Consider the following 17,842-nt stretch of genomic DNA (forward strand, 5'->3'; position numbering starts at 1 on the left):
TATGATTAGATGTTCTCTTACCTATTCTTGCTTTGTGAAAAACTTGCTTTTTCTGCCTTATCCACAATCTTCTTTTCAAAGTTCAAAGTTTCTTTCTTCCTTCCATTTCATCCAGGTATATTTGATCTATGCTCTCTTACACCATGCAAATACTGGCTGGGAGTGCAGTCTGTATCTTCACCACAACACACCATTAAGTTCTTGTGGGGCCATTCATATTACAAGGCATATTAATGTTATCCATGAAGAGGTGAGTCTACTTATCTACTTCTGTAGGGTATACACTTGAAAGAAAATAGTATCACACATCTCTCTTACCCTTTCATTACTTACTTAATCAAACCATCTCACACCATATATTGTCCTCAAACATTTCCAACACATCCACCCTCCTCCACACAACCCTAACTGTAGCCTATGCCGTGCAAACATATAATATTGTTGGAACTACTACTCCTCCAAACCCATGTTTGCTCTCTATGATAATACTCTCTCTTTCCACACATTTTTCATCACTCCCAGATCCTTCACCCCTCCCCCTACAATTCACTTCTGCTTCCTTCCTTCCAGTTTCTACTTTTCCAAAAGAAGGAACAGAGAAGGGGGCCAAGTGAGTTTTGCTTTTAAGGCTCATTCATCTGTTCTTAAACACAACCTCACTGATGCAGGAAATAGCAAATATGTATTGAGGGAGTTTGATCAAGTAAGTAATGAAAAGGTAAGAGAGATGTGTGGAAATAAAAAGAAGTGTGGTTGAGAGAGCAGAAGAGGGTGTGTTGAAGTGGTTTTGATGTGTGAAGAGAATGAGTCAGGAAAGGTTGACAAAGAGGATATATGTGTCAGAGGTGGAGGGAATAAGAAGCAGGAGACCAAACTGGAGGTGAAAGGATAGAGTGAAAGAGATTTTGAGCAATCGCATATATATATATATTCATTCATTTATTTACTTATCTACATCTATTATACTTGAATGCCATTTCCCTTGTCAATGAGGTATTGCCAGGGAACAGATGATCAAATATAATATTAATAATTATATCATACTATCATATATCTCCATGGTTGTTTAATTTGTTTATGGATGGGGTTGTTAGGGAGATAGATGCAAGAGTTTTGGAAAGAGGGGCAAGAATGAAGTCTGTTGTGGATGAGAGAGCTTGGGAAGTGAGTCAGTTGTTGTTCGCTGATGATACAGCGCTGGTGGCTGATTCATGTGAGAAACTGCAGAAGCTGGTGACTGAGTTTGGTAAAGTGTGTGAAAGAAGAAAGTTAAGAGTAAATGTAAATAAGAGCAAGGTTATTAGGTACAGTAGGGTTGAGGGTCAAGTCAATTGGGAGGTAAGTTTGAATGGAGAAAAACTGGAGGAAGTAAAGTGTTTTAGATATCTGGGAGTGGATCTGGCAGCGGATGGAACCATGGAAGTGGAAGTGAATCATAGGGTGGGGGAGCGGGCGAAAATCCTGGAAGCCTTGAAGAATGTGTGGAAGTCGAGAACATTATCTCAGAAAGCAAAAATGGGTATGTTTGAAGGAATAGTGGTTCCAACAATGTTGTATGGTTGCGAGGCATGGGCTATGGATAGAGTTGTGCGCAGGAGGGTGGATGTGCTGGAAATGAAATGTTTGAGGACAATGTGTGGTGTGAGGTGGTTTGATCGAGTAAGTAATGTAAGGGTAAGAGAGATGTGTGGAAATAAAAAGAGCGTGGTTGAGAGAGCAGAAGAGGGTGTTTTGAAATGGTTTGGGCACATGGAGAGAATGAGTGAGGAAAGATTGACCAAGAGGATATATGTGTCAGAGGCGGAGGGAACGAGGAGAAGTGGGAGACCAAATTGGAGGTGGAAAGATGGAGTGAAAAAGATTTTGAGTGATCGGGGCCTGAACATGCAGGAGGGTGAAAGGCGGGCAAGGAATAGAGTGAATTGGATCGATGTGGTATACCAGGGTTGACGTGCTGTCAGTGGATTGAATCAGGGCATGTGAAGCGTCTGGGGTAAACCATGGAAAGCTGTGTAGGTATGTATATTTGCGTGTGTGGACGTGTATGTATATACATGTGTATGGGGTGGGTTGGTCCATTTCTTTCATCAGTTTCCTTGTGCTACCTCGCAAATGCGGGAGACAGCAGCAAAAAAAAAAAGAAAAAAAAAATATCATTATTCTTATCATCATACTTGATTGACATTTCCCGCATCAGCGAGGTAGCACCAGGAAACAGATGAAGAATGGCCCATCCACTTATATGCACATATATATATAAATGCCCTATACATGCACATATACATATCATTATCATCATACATAATCGCTGTTTCCTGCATCAGCAAGATAGTGCCAGGAAACAGATGAAGAATGGCCCATCCACTTATATACACATATATATACATAAATGCCCACATAGCACAGATACATACATATAGATATTAACATATACATACACATATACATACATACACATGTACATATTCATACTTGCTTACCTTCATCCATTCCTGTAGCTACCCAGCCCCACAGGAAAACAGCATCGCTATCCTCTGCTTCAGCAAGGTAGCGCCAGTAAAACAGACAAAAAAGGCCACATTTGTTCATACTCAGTCTCTAGCTGTCATGTGTAATGCACTCAAGCCACAGCTCCCTATCCACATCCAGGCCCCACAGATCTTTCCATGGTTTACCCCAGACATTTCACATGCCCTGGTTCAGTCCACTGACAGCACGTCAACCCCGGCATACCCCTTTGTTCCAATTCACTCTATTCCTTGCACGCGACTCACCCTCCTGTATGTTCAGGGTGGAATGGGAGGAATGAAAGCACCGTACTTGTGCAAACAGGAAGATAGAAGGGTGCATGGTTCCTTAATCCTGACAAAAGTGCATCTATGGCAAGTGCATACAATGATCAACATGGAGTTTAATTTATCTATGGATGAAGTCAGAGTGATAAACACAAGGGCATTGGACAGAAGGAAGGTATACAGTCTTGGGAGTGGGAATGGGAAGGCTGGGGTGTAGGAGGAGTCAGTTGTTTGCTGATAACTGTGCTAGAGGAAGATTTGAATGAAAAGCTGCAGAAGTTGGTGTCTAACTCTGGAAAAATGTGTGAAAGGAGTTGTTAAGAGCAAATGTGAACAAAAGCAAGGTTAGTTAAGGTGAAAGTCTCAAAGGAGAAAACTTGGAAGAAGTGAAGAGTTTAAGTCACTGGGAGTGAACATGACAGCAAATGGAACCATAATACCTGAGGTTAGGTATGGGGTTGGTGAGGGAGGGAGGTACTGGGTGCACTGAGGAATGTGTGGAAAGAGAGGTCACTATCTGGAAGGGTGAGGAAGGGTATGTTTAGGTACTGCAGTCTTGACAGTGTTGTATGGAGGTAGGGGCTATATATAAGACTGAACTGATGTATAAATATCGAATGCTTCCAAGAACTCTTATGAATTAGCAAAGAGTAAAATCTGGAAATGCAAGGTAATTCTATTAATAAAATGCAACCATCAAATTCACAACACTCTTATACTACAGGATCTTTTCTAATGTATCAGATATATTCCTGAAAAGTATCACTAACTGAAATCACTGGAAATGAAGCAAACTTTATCAGACTTAAATTCCCAAAATGGGGATATGTTTCTGGGGAACATTTCAGGAAACATTTCCTAACATATACTGTGCTGTTACTTAAATACATTAAATATTACCAATATATGGGGAAATTTGTGTGCTTTATCAATATTGAAAAGAAATCATCTTCTAACATATCACTTTATCGCATTAGTCATCCACTATCGTATTGCAATGGGCTACAGACAAGACCAAACAGATGTATAAATATCGAATGTCTCCAAGGATTCTTATGGTCTAGCAAAGCCTAAAAATGCAAGCTAATTATATAAATAAGATGCAATCTAAATATATCGATAAATGCAATCATCTAATTCACAGCACTCTACTACAGGGGCTCCTTTTTTTAACATATCAGGTGGGTTCCAGAAAAGTGTTGCTCCTAATGAAATCATTTTCAAAAAAGCAACTTTACCAGACTTATTTTCATAAATTGGGGATATGTTCTACAGAATATTTCTGGACACTTTTCCTCATATATACTGTTACTTAAATACATTAAATATTACCACCAAATGGGAAATTTGTGTGCTTTACTTATAATGATAGGATATCATTAACCAATATATTTTATCGCATCAGTCATCCACCATTGTATTTCATATTTCACTGACACATACACAAATGCTTTAGTAGATAATGGGCACTTCTTACTCACTTTAGCTGAGCTATAATGTAGATGTAAAGAAAACATTTGATACTTAGCTTTAAAACAATTGGGGATGAGCATGAGGTCTGAAGTGCTATGTTTGTTTACATCAAATCCAGATGCACAGATTGATTAATGCTATGCAGGTGCTTCAACATTTGCACTCTATCTAATTAAAAAGTTAAACATTTTACTGAAAATTTACAAATGAAAAAACCTGTTCATTAATCTCAACTTTATGAGCAAAGGAAGAGTGAGAGGTGAATGTTAGTATACAATGTCTGCAAAAACCCTTGTCCACTGCCATATATTTTTAAAGGCAATACATGGCTAGGGTTTACTGTGGGTACAAGCATGTGACACTCTTAGGGTGAAATCATCATACATGTGGTCCCTAAGATTAGTGTTTCTAGAAGTGTGGGCACCAGCAACTTGTCTTAGTATGCTTCAGGCTATTGTTAGAGAAGGTTGCTCTTTCTCTATTCCTCCTGGCTGTCCTTTCATTTTGGGAATTTCACTTCTGGGCAATGTACTTCCTCAACCTGTGCTTCAAGATGGTTGGCTATCACCTTCCTGAGAAGGAGAATACCTGGATTTTCAACCATAAGCAAGAAAATATGGGTACACTTGAGATTTCTAGAAGCACTGGGTTATCTGAACGTAGGATGAGGTGGCTGCTTCCCAGCGCTTGTGGCCTTCCTGACATCATCCCATCTCCTAATCCTATTCTTGGTCTCCCAAAAGACTACTATATCTTAAGATAATCTCTTAAGACAAGATGTCCTGAAAAATAGGATAAGCCAACCAAAACTCAAAGGAAACATCTCTCAAAGAACCATTCACTACTGCCTGCAAAAGTACCTTCATATTCCCTCCCACAAGCCAAATGTCAAACCCTGCTTGTGAAGGATATGAAATGCAAATGACTCACAACTGCAAAGAAATACAATGACTGGAGTGAGCAACAGTGGAGTAAGGCAGGAGAGGGTGGGGAGACAGGAAGATACCAGCCTGTATGACTCTTGCTCCAAAATGATGACAGTGATATACCAAATGTGATGACCTGGTGTTGCATTAGTGGTGCAATAGGTAGGGTTGCACTTCTTACTTTAAAACACTAAAATGAATGGGCAGCATTAATCTATGGTGCTAGAGGACCATTTGCTTCCTTTTTACGAGGTTCATGAGTTTGATCACTTTATGCACGATAGTGCTCCCTGCCATAAGACTATCAGAGAAAAATATTCAACTGCAGGAATGGCCTGGGAACTTCCCCAGACTGTTACCCAATTGGGAACTGGGAGAACCAGATAAAAGTCAAGTTTGCTTCCTGCAACACCTCATCAGTGCCTCACTTCATTTATGATTAAGACCCTATGAACTCAAAACAGACCTACTCCAGGAACATTACCAATTCCATGTCCGGACATCTACAGATGATACTTAAGGCCAAAGGAGACATAACAAAATACTTAAATGTCAGTGTGACATTTCCTTTTTGTTATTTTTGTGGTAGTGTTGTGTGTGTGTTGTGTGTGTGTGTGTGTGTGTGTGTGTGTGTGTAAGTTTGAGGGGATATTGTGGTGAACAAGGTTTTGTGCAGACACTGTAGATTAAGATGCAGTAGGGCACCATGATATGAAATATGATAATCTACAGCAGATCTCGCAAAAGATCATATACATATGGCACTGAGGGTATAATGAATCAAAATAAACAATCTATGTGTGTCCTAATGTAATTCTAAAAGTGATTAGGTTACTCCAATAACAATGAAATACTTGTAATGCAATTATCATTTAGTAAATGATTTGGGAAGAGGCTAGAAGTATTCCAACTGACATTGTGTTAAAACATGCCGGAAGGGAAACATAAACAATGTTTTTCTAAACAATGGCTGCCATCATAAACCATATAGTGAATATCAGAATGAAACCATGTACATATTGTTTGAATCTGTGGAGACATAGAACATGGGTATTCATATATCAAGCATCAGTAGCAAGTGGAGTTTCTGTTGCTCTAAAAAACTGGGTACTCATATATAAGGCATCAGTAGCAAGTGAGGTTTCTGTTACTCTAAAAAAAACTGAGTGCCACCAAGCAAGACATGTCAACACCAGACGGTGTAGTGCTCACAGTATTTTTAGTTGTATGCTTTCACTGAAAGTTTATTTACCCCTGAGTAAATTCAGAACTATATTCCTCATTTCTTGGCTATTTCATTATTCTTATATTATGTTCTTTCACTTCATGAGAGAAATTCTTTTTTCAATTGGAAAACAACCAATTTTCCAGTGACCAGAAAGCACAGTATTGCATCAACAAGTTGGAGAATGCACCATAATTTCAAAAACATAAACACTGAAAAACAATACACTGTTGATCTATATATCTATAGATAAAATACTGTTGATATACACATACCTTTCATTAGTTGACCCAGACTTGTACATTATAATAGATATATTTAACCAACTCAACAGTGATTCTCTTTAATTTCAGTGGTACTCAGAGTTTAGAGATACCAGCAATTTTCAGAACGACAGAAATTGCCAAACAAGGCAAACTTACAGGCTGGATTAAAGACATTTCCATGTACAAGATTCTAGATCCTAGAATCCCACTCTTTTGCACATTCCAGGCTTGCCTTAAGCTTGTATAACTGTTCCTTGATGTTTGGTCTAGATTACAATGCTGGCAAATCCACAGCATACTATCAAAGTTTTTGCCGTTGAACTGGTTGGGTGAACTGTAGATCACTGTTTTTTCTCACCAGCAATATTCAAAGTTGTAAAATAACAAGACTCAGAGTAGGTTTGCTTCTTTAACTACACATGAAACACTTAAGCTGACAAAACTCCAACTGAGTTCACCACAAAACTAGCATAAAAAGACTTGGAATTCTTCCAGCATGTGAAATGATAACTGTTTATATCTAAGTACACTGTTACATGTTTTTCAGACTACCATCATGTGTATGTTACCAGAAGACCTAAAAAACATCTATGTACTGCAGAAGTATTATAAGATGGTACTACTAAAATTTCTTGTATGTGGGTGGGTTGGACCATTCTTTCGTGTGTCTCCTTGCGCTACCTCGTTAACACGGGAGACAGCAACAAAGTAAAATAAAACAAATACTACTGAAATCTCTACATCTGTCTAAGCGAAGCCTGAGACCTGCGTTATCTTTTATGATGGACATTTCACTGTTTCACTGGAGACATTTTTGAGTTATACATTTTCCCACCTTAATGCACAACAAGGATAAGCAAAGGCATGTTTTCTCAACTCATTCACTGAGCAATGAGGTACTGTAATTAAAAGAAATGAGACTGAAATAAAAGGAAATCCTTTCTTTGTATATACATGTAAAAAAATACTAAAAGGGGGAAATTAGCAGATCCAATTGTATATCTACTTTGTAAGGCTCTTATCTTTTCTTATCTATCAAAGAATATAATTCTTGCCAAAAAATGTGTCATATCCACAGAGATTATCCTTAAAATGTAACATCATTTTAGTTTCAAAGCAAGTACACCACTCTTTCTGATTTACCAGGCTTATACATATTCAAATAAATTCTGATATTTGCCCACTATATACATTTCACTTTCCAAAAACTGTAATGAAAGTAATCAATATTCATTTCTGTCTTTCAGGGTCACACATTTTAGTTATAATACAAGAAAACTAGCTGTAAAAAAGAGCTACCTTTGGCTAAAAACTGCTGGTCATGTCACAAATCATCCAACAATATTCCATTTGTTAATATCATAACAACAAGAGGCAACAGTCCCTCACAGACTAGGAGGATGTAGTAAAAGTATTCCCAACCACCCCAGTTAAAAAGTACAAAATGTGTAATCAAACCACATCCCTCCTGACATATTCAACAGGTAAGGCAAGCAAGAGTATGAAAACAACTGTCACTTTAGAAGCACACTGCTATATGTCCCATTGTGATGTCAAGGCAAAAATGGAACTATGTAACAACATAGATTTAACAGCCACTCTGTCTTGGACACAAAATAGTAATGGGTGCATGTGCATAGCAATCCTAAAGCGACACTTTGTGCGTGTTGACTCTGTGAGAGGTAATGTTGTCAGGCAAAATGGCAAGTGGTCAAGCAATGCTATTGCATATGAGTGAACATAACCTGGATCTTTTTTTCTGCTAATTTTCATATCTTACTGAGAATCTAGGTCATAAATACCTAAAAAAGTACCCCAAGAACTGGCATAATAAAATCATGAAATAAATTCCATGTTATTCTTTGCAATCTAACAAATATTCAAAAATAAAATATCTCTAAAACCATAGTTTTGTTCACCAATACCATTGTTCAGCAATATTACAAATCCAGCAAGCCACATCCCTGACAGCACAGGCAGCAAGAGCACGGGAAATCAAGAGGCAGGGAACCCTAGGGTGACCCTGACAAATTGTACATGAAATTGAGTTTCCTACAGTCCTTAGAGTTGTGTAAATCAAGGTGGTCGGGCCGATCCGTTGAGCAATGATGGGAACCCGGTGAAGATGAGTACTCTCGTGACACCACACACAGAAATTCTGTATGGTCTTCACTTCCATAGCTGTACTGAGATCCGATGTTGATAAGCTGGGGAAAAAATAGAAATTTAGAAAATTAATTGTCAGTCATGGATGACAGAAAGCAAAAGAAAGTGAAGTGTGCATGTGTGTGTGTGTGTGTTTGCATGTGTATCAGTCTGGAGACTCCTTAGTCTTGCAATCAAAGCCTGTGTTCAAGCAAATATATTTATTTCTAAACTTAGAAAACAAGGGATGAGAACACAAATTGCACTAAAAAGTGAAAAAAGAAAGAGGTGGATGTAAGAGTGGATATGCAAATATGAGAAGGAAAGAGAGTTGCTGAATCAAAAGGAAGAAGTGAAAGGAAGATGGAAAGAGACTTTCAAAGAACTGATGAATGTGGGAGAAGGTAAGGCAGCAAGAGTTACATGCAAGGATATGGAGGACAGAAAGAAGAGTATACATGTGCAAGGTCCTATAGCAAAAGAGGAGATAAAAAGTGTGATAATGAGGTTGAAAGCAGGAGAGGTACCTGGAGTGGATGGCATTACAGCTGAAATACTGAAGTATGGAGGAGAAAGTGTGATAGAGTGGAGGTATTTGACATGTAATTCAGCATGGAAGCAGAAGGTTGTATCTGAGGGTTGAGTGAAGCTGTTATTATTTGTTTATTCAGGGGAAAATTCACTTGGGATGTATGTAGCAATTATAAGGGAATAAATATTTCAAGCATACCAGAAAAAAGGCATTTAAGTGTTGACTGACAGAGGGATGGAAGTGAATGAATGCAGAATAAGTGAAGAACAAGGGGGTTTTAAGAAAGGTAGGTGATGAGTGGATCAGATTTTTGCCATGAGAATGACTGAAAAGTATCTAGCAAAAGGTAAGTAGCTGTACATAGCTTTCATGGATCTGGAGAAAGCATACAACAATGCTGAATGGAATGCTTTATGGGATGTGTTAAGAATATATAGGGTAGGAAGAAAACTGTTGGATGATGTCAAAGCCTTCTATGGAGTAACAAAATGCATGTGTAAGAGTGGATGGAGAGTTGAGCAAAAGTTTCAATATACATATAGGTGTCAGACAGGGCTGTGTGATGTCACCATGGCATTTAAACATACATATGCAAGGAGCAATAAGAGAAATGAAAGCATAACTAGAGAAGGGGGTGCATATACATAGTGTGGTGGCAAGTTACGGTGGTTAGCAACAAGCCTATTTATAGATGATACTGTTTGTTGAGAATGAAGAGGAGTTGCAGAAGGTTGTAGATGTCTCTTATGATGAGTGTAAGCAATGACAATTGAAAGTAAATGAGAGTAAAAGTAAGTAATTATGCCTGAAAGGAAACAAGAGTGAAAGTATGGAGTATGCAAAGCTCTACAGAGTGAAAGAAGGGTGTATACTTTAAAGTGTGCTATACTTGGTTACAGATATGGGAGGAGAAAATCTCGAAGAGGTGACAGAATTTAGGTATTCGGGAGCAATATTGGGTATGCTTGGTGAAATGGAAGGAGAGATAAGGGAGAGAGCAGAACAGGGAAGAAGAGTCACTGGGTTCATTAAGAGAATAATGATAGGTAAAGGTGTTAATAAGGAAGTGAAGAAAGGATTAAGAAGCAGCATAGTCCAGGATGGAACAGGCATCAGAAATATAGACAGAGAGGAAATAAACTATTTGAAAAGAGCAAGTGGTATTGGAAGGAAGAAAGAATTGAAGGTATGTATGAGATATGTAGTAAGACAGGGAATGTGGAGGATGGATTGGCAGAGTGAAGTTTAATACTTTGCGGTGGTTTGGGCATGTGGAAAGAATGCAAGGCAAGGGGCTCACAAGGAAAGTGTATCATAGTACAAATAAAGGGGTTGGTGAAATAACAAAACTACCTGTGACATGGGGAAACAAAGCAGAAGAGTACTGGAAGGAGAGCAATGGTGGAAGAATGTGTGGAATGGCATTTTTGTGAGAGGCATATGAGAACAGGGATAAGTGGAAACTATAATGTCATGGCCATCCCTTTGTTGGGAGTTCTAGGAGGAGATTGGCATTGGAGATATAAATAAAAAGGTTCTAGGAGTGTTGAAGAATGTGTGGAAGACAAGAATGTTATCTTGGAGAGCAAAAATGGGTATGTTTGAAGGAACAGTGGTTCCAACAATATTACATGGTTGTGAGGCATGGGTTGTGCGGAGAAGGGTGGCTTTGTTGGAAATGAGATGTTTGAGGACAATTTGTGGTGTGAGGTGATTTGATCGAGTAAGTAATGAAAGGGTAAGAGAGATGTGTGGTAATAAAAAGAGTGTGGTTGAGAGAGCAGAAGAGGGTGTGTTGAAATGGTTTGGTCACATGGAGAGAATGAGTGAGGAAAGATTGACAAAGAGGATATTTGAGTCAGAGGTAGAGGGAACAAGGAGAAGCGGAACACCAAACTAGAGGTGGAAGGATGGAGTGAAAAAGATTTTGTGCGATTGGGCCTGAACATACAGGAGGGTGAATGGCATGCAAGGAATAAAGTGAATTGGAACAATGTGGTATACTGGGGTAGACGTGCTGTCAAAGGATTGAACCAGGGCATGTGAAGTGTCTGGGGTAAACCATGGAAAGTTTTGTGGGGCCTGGATGTGGAAAGGGAGCTCCTGGAACCTCTGCCCCCTCCCCCACCCTTGTGACTCACTTCCACTGCTCCATCCACTAATAAATCCGCACCCAGATATCTAAAACACTTCACTTCCTCCAGGTTTTCTCCATTCAAACTTAACTCCTAATTAACTTGTCCCTCAACCCCACTGAACCTAATAACCTTGCTCTTATTCACCTTTATTCTCAGATAGGGGAACAGAAGAAAGAGTCATGCGGGGAGTGCTCATCCTCCTCGAAGGCTCACATTGGGGGCGTCTAAATGTGTGTGGATGTAACCAAGATGAGAAAAAAGGAGAGACCGGTAGTATGTTTGAGGAAAGGAACCTGGATGTTTTGGCTCTGAGTGAAACGAAGCTCAAGGGTAAAGGGGAAGAGTGGTTTGGGAATGTCTTGGGAGTAAAGTCAGGGGTTGGTGAGAGGACAAGAGCAAAGGAAGGAGTAGCATTACTCCTGAAGCAGGAGTTACGGAAACATGTGATAAAGTGTAAGAAAGTAAACTCTAGGTTGATATGAGTAAAACTGAAAGAGGATGGAGAGAGATGGGTGATTATTGGTGCCTATGCACCTGGTCATGAGAGGAAAGATCAAGAGAGGCAAGCGTTTTGGGAGCAGCTGAGTGAGTGTGTTAGTAGCTTTGATGCACAAGACCAGGTTATAGCGATGAATGATTTAAAGGCAAAGGTGAGTAATGTGGCAGTTGAGGGTATAATTGGTGTTCATGGGTGTTCAATGTTGTAAATGGAAATGGTGAAGAGCTTGTAGATTTGTGTGCTGAAAAAAGGACTGGTGATTGGGAATACCTGGTTTAAAAAGAGAGATATACATAAGTGTATGTATGTAAGTATGAGAGATGGCCAGAGAGCGTTAATGGATTACGTGTTAACTGATAGGCATGTGAAAGAGAGACTTTTGGATGTTAACGTGCTGAGAGGGCAGCTGGAGGGATGTCAGATTATTATCTTGTGGAGGCGAAGGTGAAGATTTGTAGAGGTTTTCAGAAAAGAAGAGAGAATGTTGGGGTGAAGAGAGTGGTGAGAGTGAGCTTGGAAAGGAGACTTGTGAGGAAGTACCAAGAGAGATTGCGTGCAGAATGGAAAAAGGTGAGAACAAATGACGTAAGGGGAGTGGGGGAGGAATGGGACATATTTAGGGAAGCAGTGATGGCTTGCACAAAAGATGCTTGTGGCATGAGAAAGGTGGGAGGTGGGCTGAGTAGAAAGGGTAGTGAGTGGTGGGACGAAGAAGTAAGATTGTTAATGAAAGAGAAGAGAGAGGCATTTGGACGACTTCTGCAGGGAAGTAGTGTAATTGACTGGGAGATGTATAAAGAAAGAGGTAGGAGGTCAAGAGAAAGGTGCAAGAGGTGAAGAGAGCAAATGAGAGTTGGGGTGAGGGTATCATTACATTTTAGGGAGAATAAAAAGATGTTCTGGAAGGAGCTAAATAAAGTGCATTGAGAACAAATGGGAACATTGGTGAAGGGAGCTAAAGGGGAGGTAATAACAAATAGTGGTGAAGGGAGAAGGAGATGTAGTGAATAATTTGAAGGTTTGTTGAATGTGTTTGGTGACAGAGTGGCAGATATAGGGTGTTTTGGTCGAAGTGGTGTGCGAAGTGAGAGGGGTCAGGGAAAATGGTTTGGTAAACAGAGAAGAGGTAGTGAGAGCTTTGTGGAAGATGAAAGCCTGCAAGGCAGTGGGTTTGGATGGTATTGCAGTAAAATTTATTAAAAAAAAGGGGGTGACTGTGTTGTTGATTGGTTGGTAAGGATATTCAATGTATATATGGTTCATGGTGAGGTGCATGAGGATTGGCAGAATGCATGCATAATGACATTGTACAAAGGCAAAGGGGATAAAGATGAATGTTCAAATTACAGAGATATAAGTTTGTTGAGTATCCCTGGGAAATTATATGGGAGGGTATTGATTGAGAGGGTCAAGGAATGTACAGAGCATCAGATTGGGGAAGAGCAGTGTGGTTTCGGAAGTGGTAGAGGATGTGTGGATCAGGTGTTTGCTTTGAAGAATGTATGTGAGAAATACTTACAAAAACAGATGGATTTGTAGGTAGCATTTATGGATCTGGAGAAGGTATATGATAGGGTTGATAGAGATGCTTTGTGGAAGGTATTAAGAGTATATGGTGTGGGCATTATGTTGCTAGAAGCAGTGAAAAGTTTTTACCAAGGATGTAAGGCATGTGTATGAGTAGGAAGAGAGGAAAGTGACTTGTTCCCTGTGAATGTCGGTTTGTGGCAGGGGTGTGTAATGTCTCCATGGTTGTTTAATTTGTTTATGGATGGGCTGGTTAGGGAGATGAATGCAAGAGTTCTGGAGAGAGGGGCAAGTATGCAGTCTGCCATGGATGAGAGGGTTCGGGAAGTGAGTCAGTTGTTGTTCGCTGATGATACAGCACTGATGGCTGATTTGGGTGAGAAACTGCAGAAGTTGGTGACTGAGTTTTGTAAAGTGTGTGAAAGAAGAAAGCTAAGAGTAAATGTGAATAGTAGAAAGGTTATTAGGTTCAGTTGGGTTGAGGAACAAGTTTAGTGGGAGGTAAGTTTGAATGGAGAAAAACTGGAGGAAGTGAAGTGTTTTAGATATCTAGGAGTGGATTTGGCAGCGGATGGAACCATGGAAGCAGAAGTGAGTCACAGGGTGGGAGAGGGGGTAAAGGTTCTGGGAGCATTGAAGAATGTGTGGAATGCCAGAAAGTTATCTCAGAGCAAAAATGAGTATGTTTGAGGGAACAGTGGTTCCAACAATGTTATATGATTAAGAGGCATGGCTATAGATAGGGTTGCGTGGAGGAGGGTGGATGTGCTGGAAATGAAATGTTTGAGGACAATATGTGGTGTGAAGTGGTTTGATCGAGTAAGTAATGAAAGGGTAAGAGAGATGTGTGGTAATAAAAGTGAGTCTGGTTGAGAGAGTACAGGAGGGTGTGTTGAAATGGTTTGGTCACATGGAGAGAATGAGTGAGGGAAGATGACATAGAGAATATATGTGTCAGAGGTAGAGGGAACGAGGAGAAGCGGAAGACCAAATTAGACGTGGAAGGATGGAGTGAAAAGATTCTGAGCGATCAGGGCCTGAATATACAGGAAGGTGAAAGGTGTGCAAGGGATAGAGTGAATTGGAACTATGTGGTATACTGGGGTGGACATGCTGCCAATGGATGGAATCAGGGCAATGTAACATATATAGTATTTTGTTATTAGTCCTATTACTTACAAAATTATCATACAGTTAATTATCACACATTTAATTACACTGTAAATACCATACTCAGATATCTCAGAGGTTACAAAAAAAATTTGAAAACATAAAATGAACTTTTTACTTGATTCTCATACTTCATGCCAGTGAACAGACTTGGATGAGAGAGAGTGATACACCATCATAACTTGATCTTAGCTTCACAGGTACTAGCATGGATATCAAATATATCATATATGTTACACCAATTGCAGGGATCATGTAATGCTTACAGCTGATTAGGTGGTCCATGAGGAAAAACTTAAGGAGCAGAAATGGGACAGTATTTGGAGAAGAAATATAATCATGAAGACTACACAGAACTTATCAATTTCTAGGGTAACAAAAATTGGGAATAATTTTTTTTTTTTTTTTCCAAAAGAAGGAACAGAGGGGGCCAGTTGAGGATATTCAAAAAAGGCCCAGTCCTCTGTTCTTAGCGCTACCTCGCTAACGCGGGAAATGGCGAATAGTTTAAAAGAAAAAAGAAATTTCAATAGCCTGAAACCCAAGCATACGGGTGAAACATCCTGTGCAACTGACAATGGAGTGGGAACATATGTACTTCTAGCCTCAAATACAAAGAGAAGATTAAGAAACCAGGTAGAATGGTTTAATCAAAGATGTCAAAGAGCAAGAGAGCTCCGAGATGTGCACTAGCAAAATTATAGGTGATACTCTAGCCATCCAGCTCATGCAAGGTATAAGATAGCAAGGAATGAGTATACAAGGATAAAAAAAAGGGAACAAAGAAACAAAAATAACAGTGGGCAAGGTAGATGAAAATCCAAAACTTTACCATAAATTCATCAAGAGAATCTTACCAAGTAAAGACCAGCTCACCAGGTTAAGGAATCCAGAAGGAAGAGCGGTTGGGGATGATGTATGGATATGTGAGGAACTGAATGACAAGCTCAAAAGTATTATCACAGTGGAAGATACTATAAACCCAACAGCAGTGAGATGAAATAGGCAGGGGGCATTAGAAAACAATTGGGAGGTAAGTTTAAATGGAGAAAAACTGGAGGAAGTAAAGTGTTTTAGATATCTGGGAGTGGATCTGGCAGCGGATGGAACCGTGGAAGAGGAAGTGGATCATAGGGTGGGGGAGGGGGCAAAAATCCTGGGAGCCTTGAAGAATGCGTGGAAGTTGAGAACATTATCTCAGAAAGCAAAAATGGGTATGTTTGAAGGAATAGTGGTTCCAACTATGTTGTATGGTTGCGAGGCGTGGGCTATGGATAGAGTTGTGCGCAGGAGGATGGATGTGCTGGAAATGAGATGTTTGAGGACAATGTGTGGTGTGAGGTGGTTTGATCGAGTAAGTAACGTAAGGGTAAGAGAGATGTGTGGAAATAAAAAGAGCGTGGTTGAGAGAGCAGAAGAGGGTGTTTTGAAATGGTTTGGGCACATGGAGAGAATGAGCGAGGAAAGATTGACCAAGAGGATATATGTGTCGGAGGTGGAGGGAACGAGGAGAAGTGGGAGACCAAATTGGAGGTGGAAAGATGGAGTGAAAAAGATTTTGTGTGATCGGGGCCTGAACATGCAGGAGGGTGAAAGGAGGGCAAGGAATAGAGTGAATTGGATCAATGTGGTATACCGGGGTTGACGTGCTGTCAGTGGATTGAATCAGGGCATGTGAAGCGTCTGGGGTAAACCATGGAAAGCTGTGTAGGTATGTTTATTTGCGTGAGTGGACGTATGTATATACATGTGTATGGGGGTGGGTTGGGCCATTCCTTTCGTCTGTTTCCTTGCGCTACCTCGCAAACGCGGGAGACAGCGGAAAAAAAAAAAAAAAATCTAGAAAAGATATTAAAAGAATACTAAAGGGTCTTAACCATACAAGACTCATGGTCCTAATGAAATTTCACAATGTGCTGAAGACGTGTGCAGACACTAGACAGACAGACCTCTTGAAATACTCTTTGAGATGTTGCTGGAGAAAGGCAAAGTGCCAAGTGTGGAAAATTTCATACCCGTTCATTAACGAATGAGAATGGGAAGAGGTGCTGAACTACAAATCAGTAACTGCAATGAGTGTGGTCTGTAAGGTTCTGAAGTTGATAAGAAAGCATATGGATGGCATTCTACTAAAAATGTTTTTTTTTGGAAAGTCATATGTAATGAACCTCTTTGATTTCTGTGAGAAAGTGAGCCCTATCTAAGACAGAAGGGAAGGTATGGCAGCTTAATGTTTACATCCTCAATGCCAGAAAGCACTGACACTGTATTGATTGGGACACTGATAAAGAAGCTGGGTCACCGGGCAGAAATAAGAGGGTGACTCCTCTGAAGGATGAAATATTACTTTCGTGAAAGGGAAAAAAGGGGGACAAGTCAAAGGAGCCTTCCCCAGATGAGTAAAGGTCATCAGTGGAGTGCCCCAGGGTTCTGTTTGGAGGCTGTTAATGTTCTTGATCTATGTGAAAGACTTGCCTGAAGGCATGGACTCAAACCTGAATATATTTACAGATAATGCAAGGGTCATGAGGGAAGTGAAAAGTAAGCAGTATTGCGCGTCTTTACCACGGAACCTAAACAGGCTCCAAAGTATGTTTGATATATGGTTGTTGAGATTCAACCCAAGCAAATATTAAAAAAATTTGGATGGGACAGATTAAAAAAAAGGCCTCAACATAATTATCTATCTATCTTTATTACAAGGGTGGCCAAGTGGCCAAAAAAAAAAAAAAAAAGGAATCTCCATAATTGATGAACTCCAATACCACCTCTTAGTCCTTAGTGCTTCACCTTTAACATGCCATTGCCAAAGGGCAACTCTAGTGCAGTGTTTTCACAGGCTACTACCAACTACTTCTACCAAATGTGTCTACCTAATACTTCTGCCTACTATTAAAACATACAAATTTTACCTACTGCTCCTTGCTAATGCTCCTTCCTACTACTTCTACCTAAAGCTCTTGTCTGATATTCCTACCTGCTACTTCCATCTTTTACTCCTACCGTTCTGCTAGAAGGCAAGGCTAGTGCAAAGCTAGCCAGAAATAAGCTTTATAATTCTGTGTGTGGGAGCATATTGGGAGCTGACATCATCCCTAACCTGTTCCTAGAGTTACACATTAGAAGAAAAGTAAAGGAGATATTAT

The 17,842-nt window shown here is 39.9% G+C and overlaps 1 protein-coding gene across 1 annotated transcript in view; it reads right to left on the bottom strand.

Moving 5' to 3' along the window:
- Window positions 1–7,552: 7,552 nt before the first annotated feature.
- Window positions 7,553–17,842, bottom strand: part of inc (BTB/POZ domain-containing protein inc) — a 49,188-nt gene continuing 38,898 nt past the window's right edge. The window contains exon 4 of the mRNA XM_071659147.1: window positions 7,553–8,892. Within this exon, the coding sequence (XP_071515248.1) occupies window positions 8,698–8,892 (195 nt within the window). The 3' untranslated portion in view covers window positions 7,553–8,697. The remainder of the gene's footprint in view (window positions 8,893–17,842) is intronic.

The sequence above is a fragment of the Panulirus ornatus genome, chromosome 67 (genome assembly GCF_036320965.1).
Source record: "Panulirus ornatus isolate Po-2019 chromosome 67, ASM3632096v1, whole genome shotgun sequence".
In the NCBI taxonomy this organism is placed as follows: domain Eukaryota; kingdom Metazoa; phylum Arthropoda; class Malacostraca; order Decapoda; family Palinuridae; genus Panulirus; species Panulirus ornatus.